Raw genomic sequence first — 17,655 nt, forward strand, 5'->3', positions numbered from 1 at the left:
TTTCGTTGTGGGTTTTAATTTGCATTTCCCTAATGATGTACAATATTTTTGTGATGTTGAGCATCTTTTCATGTGCTTATTCACCATTTTCATATACCTTTTTCATGTCTCCTTTAGTGAAGTGTCTACTCATGTCTTTTGCTCATTTTCTAATTGTGTATTTTGCTGATTTTACTATTTTACTAGTGTTCTCTGTATATTCTAGATAGCAGCTTTATGTCAGATATCTGGTTTGCAAATATTTTATCCTAGTCTTTCGTTTGTCTCTTCCACCTCTTATGGGGTCTTTCATAGAAAAAAATATTTTCCTTGTTTTATCAATTTTTAGGTTTTTGCATTTAGATAATAATTATAAAATCATGTTGTTAATTATATTATTTAGAAGCATAGCTAAATTGTTATGATTACTGATATCCTCAGTGGCCATTTACTTTTTTAATAAGGATTATTTAAAAAATTTTCAAAAACAATTTCATGACCTAAATCACCATCCATGTCCTTATGATAAAATTGTAAATGGGAAGCTCTGCATATCCTAAGGAATGAACATCTGCTGTATTTTAGAAACATTTAAATACTTGTAAAGATGACTGTATAATTTCTCAGTATTCTACTGTGAATAATTATTAGTCTTTTTCTTGGGGAAAACGTAACAACAGCTAAAAGTTTGACTACTACATTCCACATATAAAACAATTATGAAAAATTTTAAGTAGTCAGAATAAAAGCAGTCAGGATGCGGACAAATGAGCAGAAGTCAGCAATGACTTTGGCAAACAAAATAACAATGACAGCCACAAAAAACACAATGATACTAACCATTAATTGTCTTACAACTACAATGACATGATTCCTTCAGTGTCTTCCTCATCCACGTAAGTGAAGAGAATGCCCCCTTCTGAAAATTAGAGGTAAAGAAGCAAGCAACTGGAACTGTTGTGTAACTGTATCTGATTCCGTTCTTCTCCTTAATCCAACCCCACAATGTGCTAAGTTTACAACCCATTTAACATTGCAGTTCTTGGCTGCAGCTAGGCTGTCAATGTTGATTGAGTTCCCACACCGTACTGTTTGCTATAAGAAAAGGCCACATAAGACTTGAAGTACAGTCTTCCCCTCTATAACCTCACTAGGGAGTTGGATAAACACCAAATATAAATCAAATTACATATCATTCTGGGAAACACAAAAAGAAACACATAATGATTGAGAAACCTGCAACAATTATGGAGAATATAAACCTAAGAATCTTTGATGCTACACAGAGTGATTTAACTACTAAAGTAGCCAGTTTACTTCGCCATTTCATTGACTTTTTAGATACATATTTATCATGAGAGCTACTAGTATACATTGTTTTAAATTATGGGTCATGAGGTCAATTCATTTTATAAAAATGAATACAATAGTATAAGCACAGTGTAAACTTTCAATAAAAATTATTCTTTTAATGACTTTTATTTTGAAAAATGTACAACAATTCAATTGAGTATCAAAAATTTAGTGACATCCCTACCACAATTCAGCACAACAAACATTTGGATCCTATTAGCATAAGTTTTGCAGATTTATGCAGAGATGAAATGAATATTCACTCTTTAGAAACAGTAAAATGTTCATCCTGCACTCCTTATGCCAAAGCTCCAATAGGATTGAACTCTGTACCAGCGCTGTAAATAATTCTGCATGCCTTGGTGAGTAGGGATGAGAGGAGGCTGTAGAAGAGAGTAATGCCACCATACTGTACAAGTCCTTGTAGATATTTGGATTTTAGTCTAAGTACAATGATAATTCCTTGTAGGGTTTTAAGCAATGGAGTAACCTTATTTACATTTTCAAATGATCACCTTTTGTATTTTGTAGACAATGGGTTAGAGGAGGATAGGACTAGAAATAGAGAAACTTGAAGGCTAGTGAAGCAGTTCAGACAAGAGGAAATGATGCCTCTGACATCGGTAATTAAGATGTAAAGTGAACAGAATAGAGACACATTGTTGAGATAGCACTGACAAGGCTTGATAAATAAAATATGGGAGAGAGGAAACTCCTAGATTACTGTCTTGAATGAGTGGACGTGTGGAAGTACCATAAAGTGTGACAGAATAAGAGTCCCGGAAAAAGCCCTAAGAAATTCTAACATTAACCAGCTGCAGTGGCTCACACCTGTAATCCCAGCACTCTGGGAGGCCAAGACAGCCAGATCACCTGAGGTCAGGAGTTCAAGACTAGCTTGGTCAACATTATGAAACCCTGTCTCTACTAAAACTACAAAATTATCTGGGCTTGGTGGTGGGCACCTGTAACCCCAGTTACTCGGGAGGCTGAGGCTGAGGCTGGACAATCACTTGAACCCGAGAGGCAGAGGTTGCAGTGAGCTGACATCATGCCATTGCACTCCAGCCTGGGTGACAGAGCAAGACTCTGTCTCAAAAAAAAAAAAAAAAAAAAAAAAAGAAAGAAAAGAAATTCTAACATTTAGAGGTCAACTAGGATAGATAGAGACAGTGAAAACCCTTGAGGGGAGGCTATAAATGTGAAAGAAAAACCAAGGAGAGAGGAAAAGTACAGTGCTGTCATATACATATATTTATACACACACACACAGGATTAGATGGTCTGATAAAAGGGAGGCAAAGTGGAAATAATTCCTCAGAAAAGATTGGCAAGTAAGGTGAGGAGAGAGATAATTTCAACCGTTGAGAAATAATAGAATGAAGAGAGTGTCAGAGTGGTGTTTTAGATGGGGATCCCAAAGCATGTTCGAATGCTGTTAGGAAAAATCCCACAGCCAGCCAGAAGTTGAAGATACAGGATTAAGGGGAATGACCCAGTGGAACAAGATCTCTGAGAAGAAGAATGGTTAAAGGCCCTAGATAATATGTGGTAATAAGTCTTTGATACAATGTGGCAGGAAGTCAACTTCTCAATAAATGGTAGTTTACAATATCTCTTTTATCATTCATATTTGCATCGTAGTGCACAGCTCCCGACTCGTACATATTTGGATTGCAATGAAGACTTGCTGAACAAACAGTTCTGGCTGAAGATGAGGTCCTTAACTAAAGCTACCATCAGCAATACCTGCAGCTGTTGTAGATTTTACTTACACTATACTAAACGCTGTCCTCTGAAACTCCAGCTAATGTTGTGTGCTTTAAAAAAAGAAAAACAAAACAAAACCCAAGTTGGTGATTGTGAAATGCCAGTAAAGAATGGAGTTTTGAAAAGTAGGGGTAGCGCAAAACCAGAGAAGCTCTGAGGCCAGTAGCCGTATCTTAATAAGAATCTTGGTGTTTGTGTATTTTCGATTTCTTGTCCACTAGGTGGTGGAACAGAGTCCCTATCTAAACGGCAGTTTTTTCCTCACAGGTTTGTGTTTCTCTCACAACGCCTACACAGGTCTTTGCATTCCAAAGAAATCCAAGAAATTCAATCTCTTCAAAACTGCCGCTTGGAAAAACAGAACGCTCAAATGACAAGTGTGAGGAAAGCTGGGAAGAGACGATGCGGAGTGCGGAAACACCAGGACCAGGGGAGCGAAACTACATTTCCCAGAAAGCCACGGGCTGGCCTACAACCACCGCGCTCCCCAAGCCCGCCGGAAGCCGCCGTCTCACTCTTCAGTAACCTGTTCGCCGCCGTCCCTTTTTCTAAGGAACGTAGGGAAAGCCAAGGAAGGAAAGGCTAATTTTAGTACAGCAGCGAAGGTTTAGCCACCAGAGTGTCTTTCAGAGCCGTGGTTATTCCGACCTTCGCTTGCAAAGGAATTGGAAAGCCCACCGCAGCCGGGCTGGGCCCACGGGCCATGTGACCAGTCGGGGTCACGTGACTCCAGAGCCCGGCAGCTGAAGTCTGTTACCCCAGCAACTGGTGGACCCGCACGGACCTTTCCGGAAAGCGCGGAATTCAGAGGCAGAGGTAAGAGGTAAGATGTGGACGCTAGTTTCCTGCCCATATCTCCATGGCCGAGGTCGTGCCTCAGACCCGATCCAAAGTCTTTAGTTTTCGGGTCATTTCCCTTCTCCGTCGGGAGCCCACGGAAAGTGCGTCTTTGTCTTCCCGCCAACCTCCGAACCCGCGCTTCTGGGGGCAGGGTTGCCGCCAGGCTTGAGAACCTTTTGGTGGAGTCCGCCTCTGACCAAGCTACTGAGGCCCAGACCTTAACCGCACTTGCCTTGAACTGATCGAAAGTGCTAATAAGGGGAAGAGGTGTTATTCTGCACAATGCGGCGGGTATTGTCCCGGTCCGCGAGGCCACATTCCCTCCCCCTTCTCTGCAGAAGAAAGCTGGGATTTGAGCTGCTCCAAGGAGTTCAGGAACTGGGAGTCGACTTAGGGTTGGGTTCTTTAGGTGTATAGGGGAAAGCTTTCCTTTGCAAGTCACTGGATTCTACTTGTGTTCAGCGCAGTTTTTGTCTCTTCCCTCGCTTCAAAAGAAGCATAATTAGTACTGATTTGTGTACTGATTAAGTACTCTTTAAGTATTTTGAATCTTCTTAGTAAATTCCATTTATGTATATTTTGAAACATCCCCGAATCTGGATACAGTCTGCATTACGAAACTATTAATATGTGTTGGTAAAATAACGGGCAGGTAGTACTTTGCTAGAAACAGTCCTTTGGATTTGCTGACTTTTAGTTTTTAAGATGACCTGTGAAGACCTGGTTTGTGTTTCAGTGGTATTAACATATGCACACAAATGTAGATTTGGGAAATATTGTAGAGACCACGCTTTAACAATTGGATGTTAACAGATGAAAACAATTCTAAACGCTGAGTAGAAGACACTCGTTAACAATTGGATGTTAACAGATGAAAACAATTCTAAACGCTGAGTAGAAGACACTGGTTAACAATTGGATGTTAACAGATGAAAACAATTCTAAACGCTGAGTACAGGACACACTCGTTAACAATTGGATGTTAACAAATGAAAACAATCCTGAACACTGAGTATAAGACATCCTTGTCAGAGCTGCTTTTTTAGATCAGTTTGCATAATGAATTAGGAATCTCTTGACCAACTTAAAAAAAATTGTACATGTATACTATATAATAAAAAAAATTTGTACATATATATTGAATCGTAACAGACATGTCTTAAGCTTAAGTTTGGTCGTGTTCATGATGTGTTGGCTTTCCTCAAAAGATGTTTATGTCTCTTGTCGTTTAGTGCTTCCAGTGTTTGAGATACTTGAGAATGTTCACTCTGGGAGGTCAAAATTGTTGACTATGGCTGACTGTTCCCAAGAAGAGCTAGATGAAGAGTTTGAACAGTTTATGAAAGAGGTAAGTTTATATTTTTAAAAGCTATATTGTAAATTTGTCTCAAAAGACTCCTCCTTCAATTCCCTCACCTCAAAGATACAGTTAGTCCATCACCAAACTCTCAACTCCCCTCATCCCTCTAGCTCTCTCCCTTTTCTCTGCCACTGCTAGTTCAGTGCCATCATCTCAACTGAGCTATTGCAGCAGTTCCCAACTCATGACCCAGCATTCCTTTCACCGCTCACTGCACTGCAGTCAGACTCTGTTCCTCCTAGTAAAAGACTATTGGTATCCCATCAAATGTAGGAAAAAATCCAAACTCCTTACCGTGGTTAGAAAGCTTTTCATAGTTTTGCTCTTACATATGTCACTGCCTTCATATTCGTCTTTCATCCACTTTATCTATTCCATAGTGGCCTTTTTTCTCTCCCAGACATTTCAAGCTCATTTCACCTTAGGATCTTTGCACTCACTGTTCCCTCTGCCAATATTCTTCACCTGGCTGGTGAAGATCTTACCTTAAATATTACTGCTTCAGAGAGGCTTCTTCTGTTTGTCCAGTAAAAGGTAACCACGAAGTCACTTGTTAATGTAGTATGTATTTAATTATTTTTATAGCATTTAGCACATTAATTACTTTTCTTGTGTGGATCTGTTTACTGCTTCTCATTATAAGATTGTTTGGTCTGTAAAGCGATGACTCTGTGTTCATTGCTATTATATATCTACATGTTCATTACTAATCTACAGTACTTAAATATTTCAATGAGTAAATCAAATGGTATACCACGTTCTCTGTACAGTCATGTACCTCATAAAGACATTATGGTTGGCAGCAGACCACATGTATAACAGTAAGACTCTAAAGGGTCTGTCCTATAAAGGTGTACCTTTTAAATCTTCTGTACCATATGTTTACTGTAGCTTTTCTATGTTTAGATACAAATGCTTGCCATTGTGTTACAGTTGCCTGCAAGATTCAGTGCAGTACATGCTGAACAGCTCTGCAGCCTAGGAACAATAGGCTATACCATATAGCCTAGGTGTGGAGTAGGCTATACCATGTGGCCATCTAGTTTGTGTAAATACACTCTGTGATGCTCCTACGATGAAATCCTATTTCTCAGAACATATCCCCATTGTTAAGCAATGCCTAACTCTATATAAATGGAGGGGCCTTGTAGAACATTCAAGAGAGTCACATTTTAAGCTGTTATACTTCAAACATTCTTGTTTAAAAAGGGGAGTTTAACAGGAAAAAAACTTTAGTTTCATTATCTGTCTAATGGAAAAATAATGCCTTCTTTGTAGGATTGTTTGAAGGATTAAAAAAAGCATCTGCCAGTTGCTAAGATGTAATAGGCACTTGGAATAAGTTTCATTTACCGTTTGAAAAGTTGATTTTTAAAATTTCAAATACAGGCACATTTTGAAAATTATAGGAATGATTTTTCTTGTAAAAGACAGCAGAACAGGCCTTTTACATGTTTTTATTCTTCCCTCATTTACCACCCTTCCAGCATACACAGTCTCCAACACTCTCCTTCCCCTGTCTTCTGTCTCCGTCTCTCTCCCTCTTATATCCATCCTGCTTTGCAATGTTTCATTTTTATTTATTTTTTAATATAAAAGTCATGATTTTAGAGTCATGCTAACCTCTTTTCTCACTTTGGTAAATTATTGTTCAAACAATTAATTCAAAGGCATCATTTATATATCTTTGTTTTTAGGAGAGTGGTGGTACTAGCTTTTTAAAAATAGCTTTATTGAGACGTAATTCACATACCATTTAATTCTCCCATTTTTAATGTGCTGTTCTGTGGTTTCAGAGTTATGTAACCACCACCACAATCAATTTTAGGAATTTTTATCACCCCAAAAAGAAATCCCATATCTGTTGGTAGTTACTCCATCTCCTCGTTCCCCCTTCCCTAGCCTTAGGAAACTACTAATTGACTTTCTGTCTCTAAACGTTTGCCTGTTACACACATTTCATAGAAATGGCATTATATATCATGAGGCCCCTTGGGTCTGGCTTTTTGTACTTAGCATGCTGTTTTCAAGGTTCATCCATGTTTTAGTATGTATTAATACTTCATTTCTTTTTATAGCTGAGTAATATTTCATTGTGTAAATGTACCACATTTTGTTTTTCAACCTATCAGTTGACATCTGGGAGTTAGGAGCAATGCTGCTATGACCAATCATGTACAAGTTTTTGTGTGGTTGTGTTTTCATTCCTCTTGTGTATATGCCAAAGAGTGAAATTGCTGGATCATATAGTAGTTCTGTGCTTGCCAGACTGTTTTTTGAAATGGCTGTGCTATTTTACATTTTCACCAATAGTGTATTACTTTATCAAAGTTCCCATTTCTTTTTTTATTTTTAGACTGAGTCTTGTTCTGTTGCCCAGGCTGGAGTGTGCATTGATACAATCTTGGCTCACTGTAACTTCTGCCTCCTGGGGTCAACTGATTCTCCTGCCTCAGCCACCTAAGTAGCTGGGATTACAAGCACCTACCACCATGCCCAGCTAATTTTTGTGCTTTTAGTAGAGACAGGATTTCACCATGTTGGCCAGGCTGGTCCCAAACACCTGACCTCAAGTGATCCGCCTGCCTTGACCTCCCAAAGTGCTGGGGTGATAGGTGTGAGCCACTGTGCCCAGCCCAGAGTTCCAGTTTCTCCATATGCTTGCTAACAACTGTTATATCTGAGAATCAGCTTTTTTTGTTTTGTTTTGTTTATTTTTTATTTTTTTGAGATGGAGCCTCGCCCTGTCACCCAGGCTGGAGTGCAGTGGCATGATATTGGTTCACTGTAACCTCCACCTCCCGGGTTCAAGCGATTCTCCTGCCTCAACCTTCTGCATACCTGGGATTATAGGCACATGTCACCATGCCTGGCTAATTTTTATATTTTTAGAAGAGACGGGGTTTCACCACATTGGTAAGGCTGGTCTCAAACTCCTGACCTCATGATCCACCTGCCTTGGCCTCCCAAAGTGCTGGGAATACAGGTGTGAGCCACTGTGCCCAGCCTGTTTTGTTTTATTTTTAACAAATTATCTTAAAAATAATTAATGAAAGTGCTAGGAAGCACTGTAGAAGGTTGTTTAAAGTGAGAACACTTACCATGTATTAGAAAGTTGGGTGAACAATCTTCATTTATTTTACTCTTTGTCATGGCCCTACAAGATCAGTGATACCATGCCTATGTTGCAGATAAGCAAACTGTAAAAATGGGAGGAGAGAGAAATGGAACACCTCAAAATGATAGTGAAGTTTAGAGAGTAAGTGAAAAGTGATGTAGCTAACTAATTTCAGAAGTTCTGATGGGATAGGCAATATTTTTCTTCCATCCTCCTGTCTTCCTAACTGGTTGTTAGTGAAGACAGTTCTTTTTTAACATTTTAAAATTGACATTCTTCAGGTCACTGAGATAGAGTTTTTTGTTTGGCAAGTGGAAGCGCTGTTGTTTTAGAAGTTTAAAATGTCACTCAGATAATATTCTAGTTGGGGAACTACATAGTATGGCGGAAAGTGGACGTGAGTTAGTCAGACATGGATTTAAATGTCACTTTGTAAAGCTTACTAACAGTAGCAGTAGCAACTTGGGCAAGTTGCTTAACCTCTTAGAGCTTCAGTTTCCCCATGAGAAATTTCTGCAGGGTTGTTTAAAGATTAAGTGAGATAACCTGAGTATAGATCCTGACATAGAGCAGGCATGTGGTAAATGTTGGTTTCTTTCCCAGAAAAAGTTATGTGGGATAAGATTGAAAAAGGATCAAAAGCAGTATCCTGGAGAAGTCTCCTGTTAAATAAATAGGCAAAAAAAAAAAAAAAGCTATTAAGATAGGTGGGTGGGAGTAGCCACAGATCTGAAGAATAACCTGGAGGAAGTGATGCTACTGAAGTCAGGGTACAGAATTGCAAGAAGTAAGAGTAAGAGTTGATCACCCGTAGCAAATTCCATGATGTCATCAGGGAGGATAACTGACAGTGGTACTTTATTTGTGACATTTAGGGGGCCTTTAGTGCCTGGAGGAGAGCTGTTTTGGATGGGAACCAGATTATAAGGGGTAAAGTAGTGAACTCAAGAAGTTGGTGTATCAAGGAAATGTAATAGGTAGAGTAAAAGAGAAGTAGGGATAAGGAATTTTTTTGTTTTGTTTTACTTTTCTTTTTTCAAAGTTGAGTAGAATGTTCATTTTTTCATTCCACGGTTTCGCCTGCTACTGTGCTAGGCACTGGAGATGCAGTGCTGAGCAGGTGTATGATCAAAGGGAAGTGGGGGGAGTAGAGAGAGAAGGGAGTGAAGATACGGAAATCAAGTGGGGTAACCAAGGAAGGAGAACCTAGAGAAGTTCCACTTGGAGGGAGGAAAAAATCGTGTTGTCTGAAAGACGAAAGAGGTGCCTTCACAGGCAAGTTTAGTAGTGGAGTGAGGTGGGTGGTGTTTGAAGGTTTTTATTTCTCAGTGAAAAGAGTGACCAAGTTATTGGCTAAAGCGCTGTGGGGTGGAATTGAGGTTAGAGCACGGGATTTAGGATTGTAGTAAAATTTGGACTGGAAGAGTAGAAAAAAGCAAATAAACGTTTATTAATCACTGAAAAAAATGCTGATTTTTCTGGTCAATTTCCTCCTCCTCTTCACACCCTGAAACTCAGTTCTTCCTTATCTTGAAATTCTGTTTTTGTAGAGTGATGCTAAGCAGTTTTGTTCAACCATTATTTATTCTTAAACCTTAGAGAATGTCTAGAAAATAGGATTATATCCTCCTGTTTTTTCTTTCCTGAAAAAATTTTTTGATCGTTTCATTTCTTTGTTGTTATTCTCCTGGTTTACTTGATTAATTATGAAATTGATGCTCAGAGATGTATATCAGATTTTTGTTATTTTGGCCACATGTTTGTAGATATGAACTTATATATTATTGGTGAAAATGTTATTTATGTGACAGCTGAACTGTGAGTGAACTAATAGAAACATACTTGATGAATCTAAGATTCTTGAATTTACACTGTATTTTCAAATTCAGTATCTTGTATCTGATTTAGCTTTCAGATGATTCTTCTGAAAATTCAGACAAAACAGCCAGACAACCTAAAAAAGACATGAAGAAGAAAGATACGGTGCCTTGGTGGATGACTGAAGATGATTTTAAGGATGATGGTAAATGTTGCTAATTTTTCGTTTCAAATTATTTGACCACAAGGGGTCAGTCAAGACTTCTGGATTTTGTTACTTCACTATAAATATGTAAAGAAAATAATACTAATAATGTGGATTTTTGAAGTTTGAATTGATTTTCATATAATCAGTACTTTATTATGTGATTGAGCTTCTGTGTTATAACATCAGCATATTTTACACGGAGATAATTTATATTTACTTAAGGTGACAAATAATTCAGGTATATTTATTATGTTTAATGATAAATTGATTTAAGGTGATTTAATAAGATTGTATTCTGGCAGTATATTAATGTCATTGCATTGGGAAGATTTTAACAAACCTGTAGACTTTGATATCACAGTTTGTTAATGACAGTAGTATAAAAAAATTTACTGCATATATATATATGTATGTGTGTATATGCCTCATATATATGTATATGATATACCCAGGCTGAAGTACAGTAGTATAGTTATAGCATACTGTAATTTCAAACTCCTGGACTCAAGCAATCTTGCCACCTCAGCTTTCTGAGTAGCTAGGACTACAGGTGCATGCCAATATGCCTGGCTAATTTTTTATTTCTGTTAGAGATAGGGTCTCTCTCTGTATTACCTAGACTAACCCCGAACGTGCCTTAGGCAGTCCTTCCACCTTGACCTCCCAGAACACTGAGATTACAAGCATGAGCTACCACACCTGGCCTGATACGTTTATTATATATGATAATGCCATATCTGTAAACAACGCAGACTGCTTCTATTTAAGTACCTACATTCAGACCATTTGTGGATCAGTGTTAAGCATAATTTTGTAAACTGATATGATTTCTGTGTCTCTTCTCTAGGGAAAAAATTTACCTATGGGCTTTTATTTTGTCCCCATAAAATTGAGCCTGAATTCATGTAATAATTAAGGCCCTGCTTGATCTGATTGGAACCCTGCTTTCTTGTGTGCTGTAGCCATACTTAACATTCCTTATCTCCTGGAATCACCATAGACCTCCATGCCTCTGTGTATTACCTCATGCTTCCTTGCCATTAGAATGCCTTTTCCTTCCATCTTTCTTGCCCAATAAAACCTAGCATCACCACTTTTTGCAGTCCTTCACTCTGTCTTCTAGCTCTCTTGTCACAATTAGTTTCCCCTTCATTTTGATGTCAAAACACCATAGTAACACACATTGTGTTGATAGTTGTAACCTACAGGACAGCTCCTGAGGTTGGGAGCTTTGTGAGGGCAAGGCAGGAAACACTTCTTTGTCCTTGTATCCCCTGACCCTCAACATTATCAACATTAAGTGATAAATTCGTTTAATAAATGCATGTTAAAGTAGATTTGACAGTTACTTCTCTGTTCTTTTTAATACTATACTTTAAAGAAATTCCTTATTGAAAAATGCACTGAATTTTTTAATAAATTCTTATGTAACATGCTCAACTTTATAGTGAAGAATTATGTTTTAGAATCTCTCCCCACTTTTAATGTTTGAAAAGGATATTATAAGATGAAGTACTATTGGAATTATTGACAAAGATTTGGGACATAAAGCCTTTTGTCTAGAAGATAATGACTCAGAGCAGATAGATATAAACCAATCCTGCAGAAAAGAATAGGTCCTAGACCAAAAATACTCACATGCAACCTAATGGTATTAATAACTTTTTTAAAAATGTGTCAAAAATAGATTTGATTAGTAAAAGAAGTAAAGAAGGATAGTCAAGAAGCAAACTTTGGCAATGTCAACTTAAACAGAGACAGATTTCCCTGCCCAGGGGACTAACCTAGTCCCTGATTCTGTCACAAACATTTACTGAGTTCATATTATGTTCTAAATACTAGGCACTAGTATAAAAAGGCAAGATATGATTCTTGTATCAAGAGTGTAGACGCTTCTGAGGGAGCATTCCACACCCGTTTTGAGAAGAGGAATGCTTTACCAATCTTAAAGAGAGGTACCATTAAACATTAACATTGAGCAACTTTTACGTTATAATCTTGCTTGTTTCCCAGTTGCCATAGGAGTAAAATGTTCTGCTTAGAAGGTGAAACTATCTCATCCTCTTGCTGGTTGTATTCTTTATTGTAAATAATTAAACTGGATCTTGATTTCTGTTACATTAGTCTCTTGTGAGTTTGGTTAGTGTGAGCTACAACCCCAAGTCCTGCTTTAGAGCTGGGTGAGACCCCAGACATGTTGCCACCAGAGCACACCAACCTTGGCACATACTTTTTCATTTGAAGCATCTACAGGTCTATCTCTTGATTTTTTACAACTGTATGGAGGTTACTGTTTGATCCAGTAGACCCATTATTCACAGAAAGAAGTAAATTGATTCTTAGCCTTTTCCAAGAATACAGTAATTAGGAAATTGAAGACAGAATTTGTGATTTCTTAATAAGGCTTTCTTCTAACCAAAAGTTATATTTTTTCTAATCTTAATATTTATAGCATACATTTTCAGTTTTCTAGTTTTTGAAGAAAACAAAGAACAAAACATTAAAATGCAAAAAAAAAAAATTAAACATACATTACAATTATTTACCTTTTCCATATATCAGTTTTTTACAACAAACATATACTAGTAAAATAAGGAGATTTTGCTACTGTATAACTTGACAAGTTTTTTCTAGTGCTTTTGGAATGCAGAGCGAGACCCTATGCCTAGCCTATGAGGACAAGCACAGTCCAACCATTGACTTCCTTCTCTGGGCTTATTTCCTTTCAGGCTTACCCTCACCTTCTGGATCCAGCCTCACTGGCCTTTTTGCATCGGCAAATGTGGCCTGCCCTTCCCATTGTCACACTTCTGTACCTGCTAATCCCCCTACCTGTACTGGTTTCCCTGTCCTAGTTCACCTAGTTATTTCCTGTTCTTTCTTCACATCTTAGCAGAAATACTACTTCCTCACAGAAATATTTTTAGATTTTCCTGTCTTGGTATACCACCCCCATTAATCTCATATAATTCCTTCAAAGCGGACTTGTAATTCACATTTAGCTTTGCTCTGTGAACACTGCTGCTTCTCTAGTAACCTCCGGTGGTTACTGTTTTCTTTGCCACATCTCTTGTTCCATTAGACTTGGAAAAGGAGTAGGTTATTGTTCGTTGCTATTTTCTAGACCATTCTCCCTCCAGTCTCCTTATGAACCATGCCATCAGACCACCTACCTACTGTGTCTCTTTGCTGCAGTTATTTACTGAACTCTGGGTTATTCCTCCTCATTCCTCTTAAGATTTTAGCTGCTGTTTCACTGTGAGTCTCCAATTCTCTTGTCTAATTATTGGTGACTGTATTAACCACATAGCTAATGCCTCTGATAACCGGCTTCTAAGTTCCTTAAACTTCTTTACACCAAAAAATCTTGCCTACCACATCATAGCCACCTACTCCCTCTAATAACTTCTTATTTCACTTGTTATAAAGGCTAATGACCTTCAAGCTACCACCCACCCCAGTTCTGCACCCTGAGTTTTTTGACCTCTCAACTTAGACTACCTTTCCATTGCTTATGCCAATATTACTACCCTGGCCTTCTTTCTCTTCACACATGTCTGGGCATTTTCTTGGCTTAGAGGCTTTACACTTCTTTCCTCCTCCTTAAACACTCTTCACCCATGTATTCATGTTGATTGGTCCCTCACCCCACCCCAAGCCATAGCTCAAATGTTAGCTTCTCAGTAAAGGCCCTCCTGACCACCCTGTTTCAAGTTGTAGTGCCCTCCATTCCTGCATTCTCTGTTCCCCTTTCTTGTTTTATTTTTGTTCTTGGCACTTAACTGTCTTCTAATGTACTGTTTAATTGCAGTGTACGTATTTGTTTTACTTTTGCTTGCCTCAACTCACATAAATGAGCAGGGATTTTTGTCTTCTGTTCACTGATAAAGCCCCAGTATTTAGAACAATGCCTGGTGTGTAGTAGGCACGTGTAAATACTTGCTATTGTCTCCTCCTGTTAGATTTTAACCTTCATGATGGTAAAGGCCTTCATTGTATAGCTGCACTAATGATGTTCTAGGCACATAGTTTGTCAAAAAATTTGAATAAAATAAATAATACTCAGAACTTTTGCTACATAAACGTAAGTTATACTTTCTTACTCAAGATTCATAGAATATTTTTGAAACATTTTATTATAAAAAAATTCAAACATATACCTAAATACAATATACACCATGTAGACAGATGTAATATCTTCCTAGAGGTTTAGAATTATTCTAGAGAAGCTTTAAACCTTACATATTATCAATAGGAGATACTCGATGTACCCATTGCCTATCTGTGACAATTGTTATTAACTCATGGCCAATCGTGTTTCATCAATATCCTCTCTTACTCTCCACCTTCTGAGGCTCAGGATTATTCTGAAACAATTCTCCAACAGCGTATTAGTTCTCTCCACATATATTTCAAAGTCTCTCTGAAAAGAAGTACTCTCTTTTAAAAACATAACCATAGGCTGGGCATGGTGGCTCACGCCTGTAATCCCAGCACTTTGGGAGGCCAAGGTGGGTGGATCACCTGAGGTCAGGAGTTTGAGACCAGCCTGGCCAGGAGTTTGAGACCAGCCTGGCCAACATGGTGAAACCCCATCTCTATTAAAAATAATAATAATAAAAACTAACCATAATATCATCTAAGAAATATCTATAACAATGTCTTAGTATCACCAAATATCTAATCAGTCATAAAACACTTTTAATATGCTTAATATATATTAGCCTTACAGAAAATGTCAAATTCCTTTATGCTGTGAGAGACTATAATAGCCTCCCATCCCCCAACAGTAATGCACATATCCCGGCGTGAGAACGTCTCATGCAGTGAGCCACTGATTCCATTGTTTTAGAAATAATGATTTTGAAAGATCTTTTAATATTTCCATCTATTTTTTGAAATGATATTTACACTAACAAAGGCTTCTGTCTAGCCCAGTAGGTTTTTAATTTGTACCTACTTTGCCCCCTTGTGTTTTGTTGTACTAATTCATGCCACCTGCAGTCTATTTCCAATAGCGTTAAGAGTTCAGCAACAAAAACCCTCTGAGAAATGTAAAGAACAGAGGGAATAAGGCAGAAGATACTCTTTAAAGTGGTATGGTATACTGAATTAAGTAATTGGCCTTCAAAGTAATTTAAAAAATTTTGTCTCATCGTGCAAATATTTGAAGTATTCTATTTAATATGATCCAGTGCTGCCAAATAGAAGTGTAATCTTTCTTTTGTGAGTTTTGAGTCTGATGGACTTTTATTTAATAGAGCAGATTTATTTTGTAGCTACTGTGAACAAAATTAGCATAACTGTATTATTGTGTTGTCATAGTGGTCAAAACAGTTCTCCTAACATAAATATTCATTTGTATTAAATTCTGTTCCTAGGACTGCTTGGAACAAATGTGAGCTATTTGAAAACAAAGAAGACTTCTCAACCTGTTATGGAAATAGGAGAGGAGTCTGCTGGAAAGATACAGTTTCTTAAGAGCAGTGGAACCTCTCTTTTAAGTACTGACAGCTTAGAAACAAATGGTAAGAAATGCAAGGGATATGAGTTGGTAAATTAATTTCTATGCTTATATTCAGAATTACAAAAATTGACTTATAACTATCTTGAAACCTTCTTTACTGAAGCATGTAGACAGATTCAATATCTTCCTAGAGGTTTAGAATTATTCTAGAGAAGCTTTAAACCTTGCATATTATCAATAGGAAATCATATTTGATGAGTGAGAGTAAATGTTTATAAAATTTTTAAAATTTGCTACATAATGTGAATAGATGCATCATTCAAATCAATGTTTTCAAAATTCTGTATATCACTAAAATATATTTGTGCTTTCCATTTAGAACTGGTAGTTTCTGAGCTCAACCATAGTATTCTCGGAGTGGGATTGGACACATTAGAAGAACAAGAGGAGAAAGAACAATTTTTTGCCAGGCTTGAGAAAGGCTTGACATCTTCCATTGATTATTCTAGATTAAATAAGGAATTGGATTCTAATGACTCTATACATTTTAAAGCTTTACAAAGGTAAAGTACAGTGTAAACTATTAATGATTTTCATGTTTTCTATATTTTTGGAAGGCTGATATATGCATGGTTTTAAATAGGTAAACAGGCAAAATTAAATCTTATTTTTAAAATTATCTGTTCATCATTATAGTTAGGATTTTTCTTATATATGAATAGAATATGTTTTCTTTGTATTTAAGAGCCCATGCTGCCTTCAGAATCTCAAATTTCATGCTATTGAGACTAATGGTACATTGCTAAGAAGTCCTTACTGGGAAAGTAATTTATTAAGTCATTTTCAGGAAAAAAATAACAGAAAGGGAAATGGGAACCAAGGAGCAAAGACAGATTTGATCTTTGTCTTAACCTCTGTATGGTTGACCCTGATTGTTATTGGGAAGCCTCATTTATTCTAGAAATCCCACTAGTTTACTGAGCTGATCTTCTCTTAATTACACTAGACCATTGCCACTCTCAAGACCTTTGAAACCTGAGGTCTTTAATGCCCTTATTTAGTTATCCATATAATTCTTAAAATTACGCGTATAAAGCAGGTGTACAGTTTTATTTAGGATTTTGAGTTCACAAAGGTATAATTAAGGGTCAGGAGAATCATAATCTCTGATTCTTAGAGTGCCTGGTCTCTACAAGATGATTAGGTTTTTATGGACAGTGGATAAAGAAATACATTTACTGTCATGAACTCTATGGGGTCTGAGATTTTTACTCTACTTGGCAAGCTAACAAGTTAGCCTGCCAGTTTTATGATGGTGATGATAGACAGAAAATTCCTGGGTCAGAATTAAAGAGCAAAGGCAGTACCTGAATGTTACGTTTGTTCGCATTGGTTCCCCTTGCCCTATGAGTATGCTGAGGGCAAGGCAAAGGATCCATGATGGATGTATGCAAAGCAGGGTTGTGTTACAGAGGAGAAACACTGTTACGGAAGAGGAACACTGAGCTTGGAAAATATATTCCTTTTATAGTAAGTAGAAAAAGCCTGCTCTTTGTTCGGAAATATTACCCAAATGGCATAGTGAATAATGGTCAGGGTCTTGCACTGTTGGTATATTCAGTAAGAATGTACAAGGATACTCAGGGCCTGTGGTCATTGCCACTCCCAAGGGTGTCAATACAGATTAAGCATGCTCAGTTTTGTGGGCCACCAATTTTTGGCACTTTACAACATTTTTTAAC

The 17,655-nt window shown here is 37.5% G+C and overlaps 1 protein-coding gene across 3 annotated transcripts in view; it reads left to right on the plus strand.

Annotated features, from left to right (window-relative positions):
• Window positions 1-3,567: 3,567 nt before the first annotated feature.
• CEP162 (centrosomal protein 162) overlaps window positions 3,568-17,655 on the plus strand; it is a 109,501-nt gene continuing 95,413 nt past the window's right edge. The window contains exons 1-5 of one of the 3 annotated variants that reach the window (XM_032275347.1): window positions 3,568-3,925; window positions 5,175-5,290; window positions 10,329-10,443; window positions 15,828-15,974; window positions 16,293-16,476. In XM_032275347.1, coding sequence (XP_032131238.1) covers window positions 5,234-5,290; window positions 10,329-10,443; window positions 15,828-15,974; window positions 16,293-16,476 — 503 coding nt within the window. In that variant the 5' untranslated portion in view covers window positions 3,568-3,925; window positions 5,175-5,233. The remainder of the gene's footprint in view (window positions 3,926-5,174; window positions 5,291-10,328; window positions 10,444-15,827; window positions 15,975-16,292; window positions 16,477-17,655) is intronic. The other 2 variants (XM_032275348.1, XM_032275349.1) reach the window with 2 other exon arrangements.

This window comes from Sapajus apella, unplaced genomic scaffold, assembly GCF_009761245.1.
Source record: "Sapajus apella isolate SASKATOON/1434 unplaced genomic scaffold, GSC_monkey_1.0 scaffold6, whole genome shotgun sequence".
Lineage (NCBI taxonomy): Eukaryota > Metazoa > Chordata > Mammalia > Primates > Cebidae > Sapajus > Sapajus apella.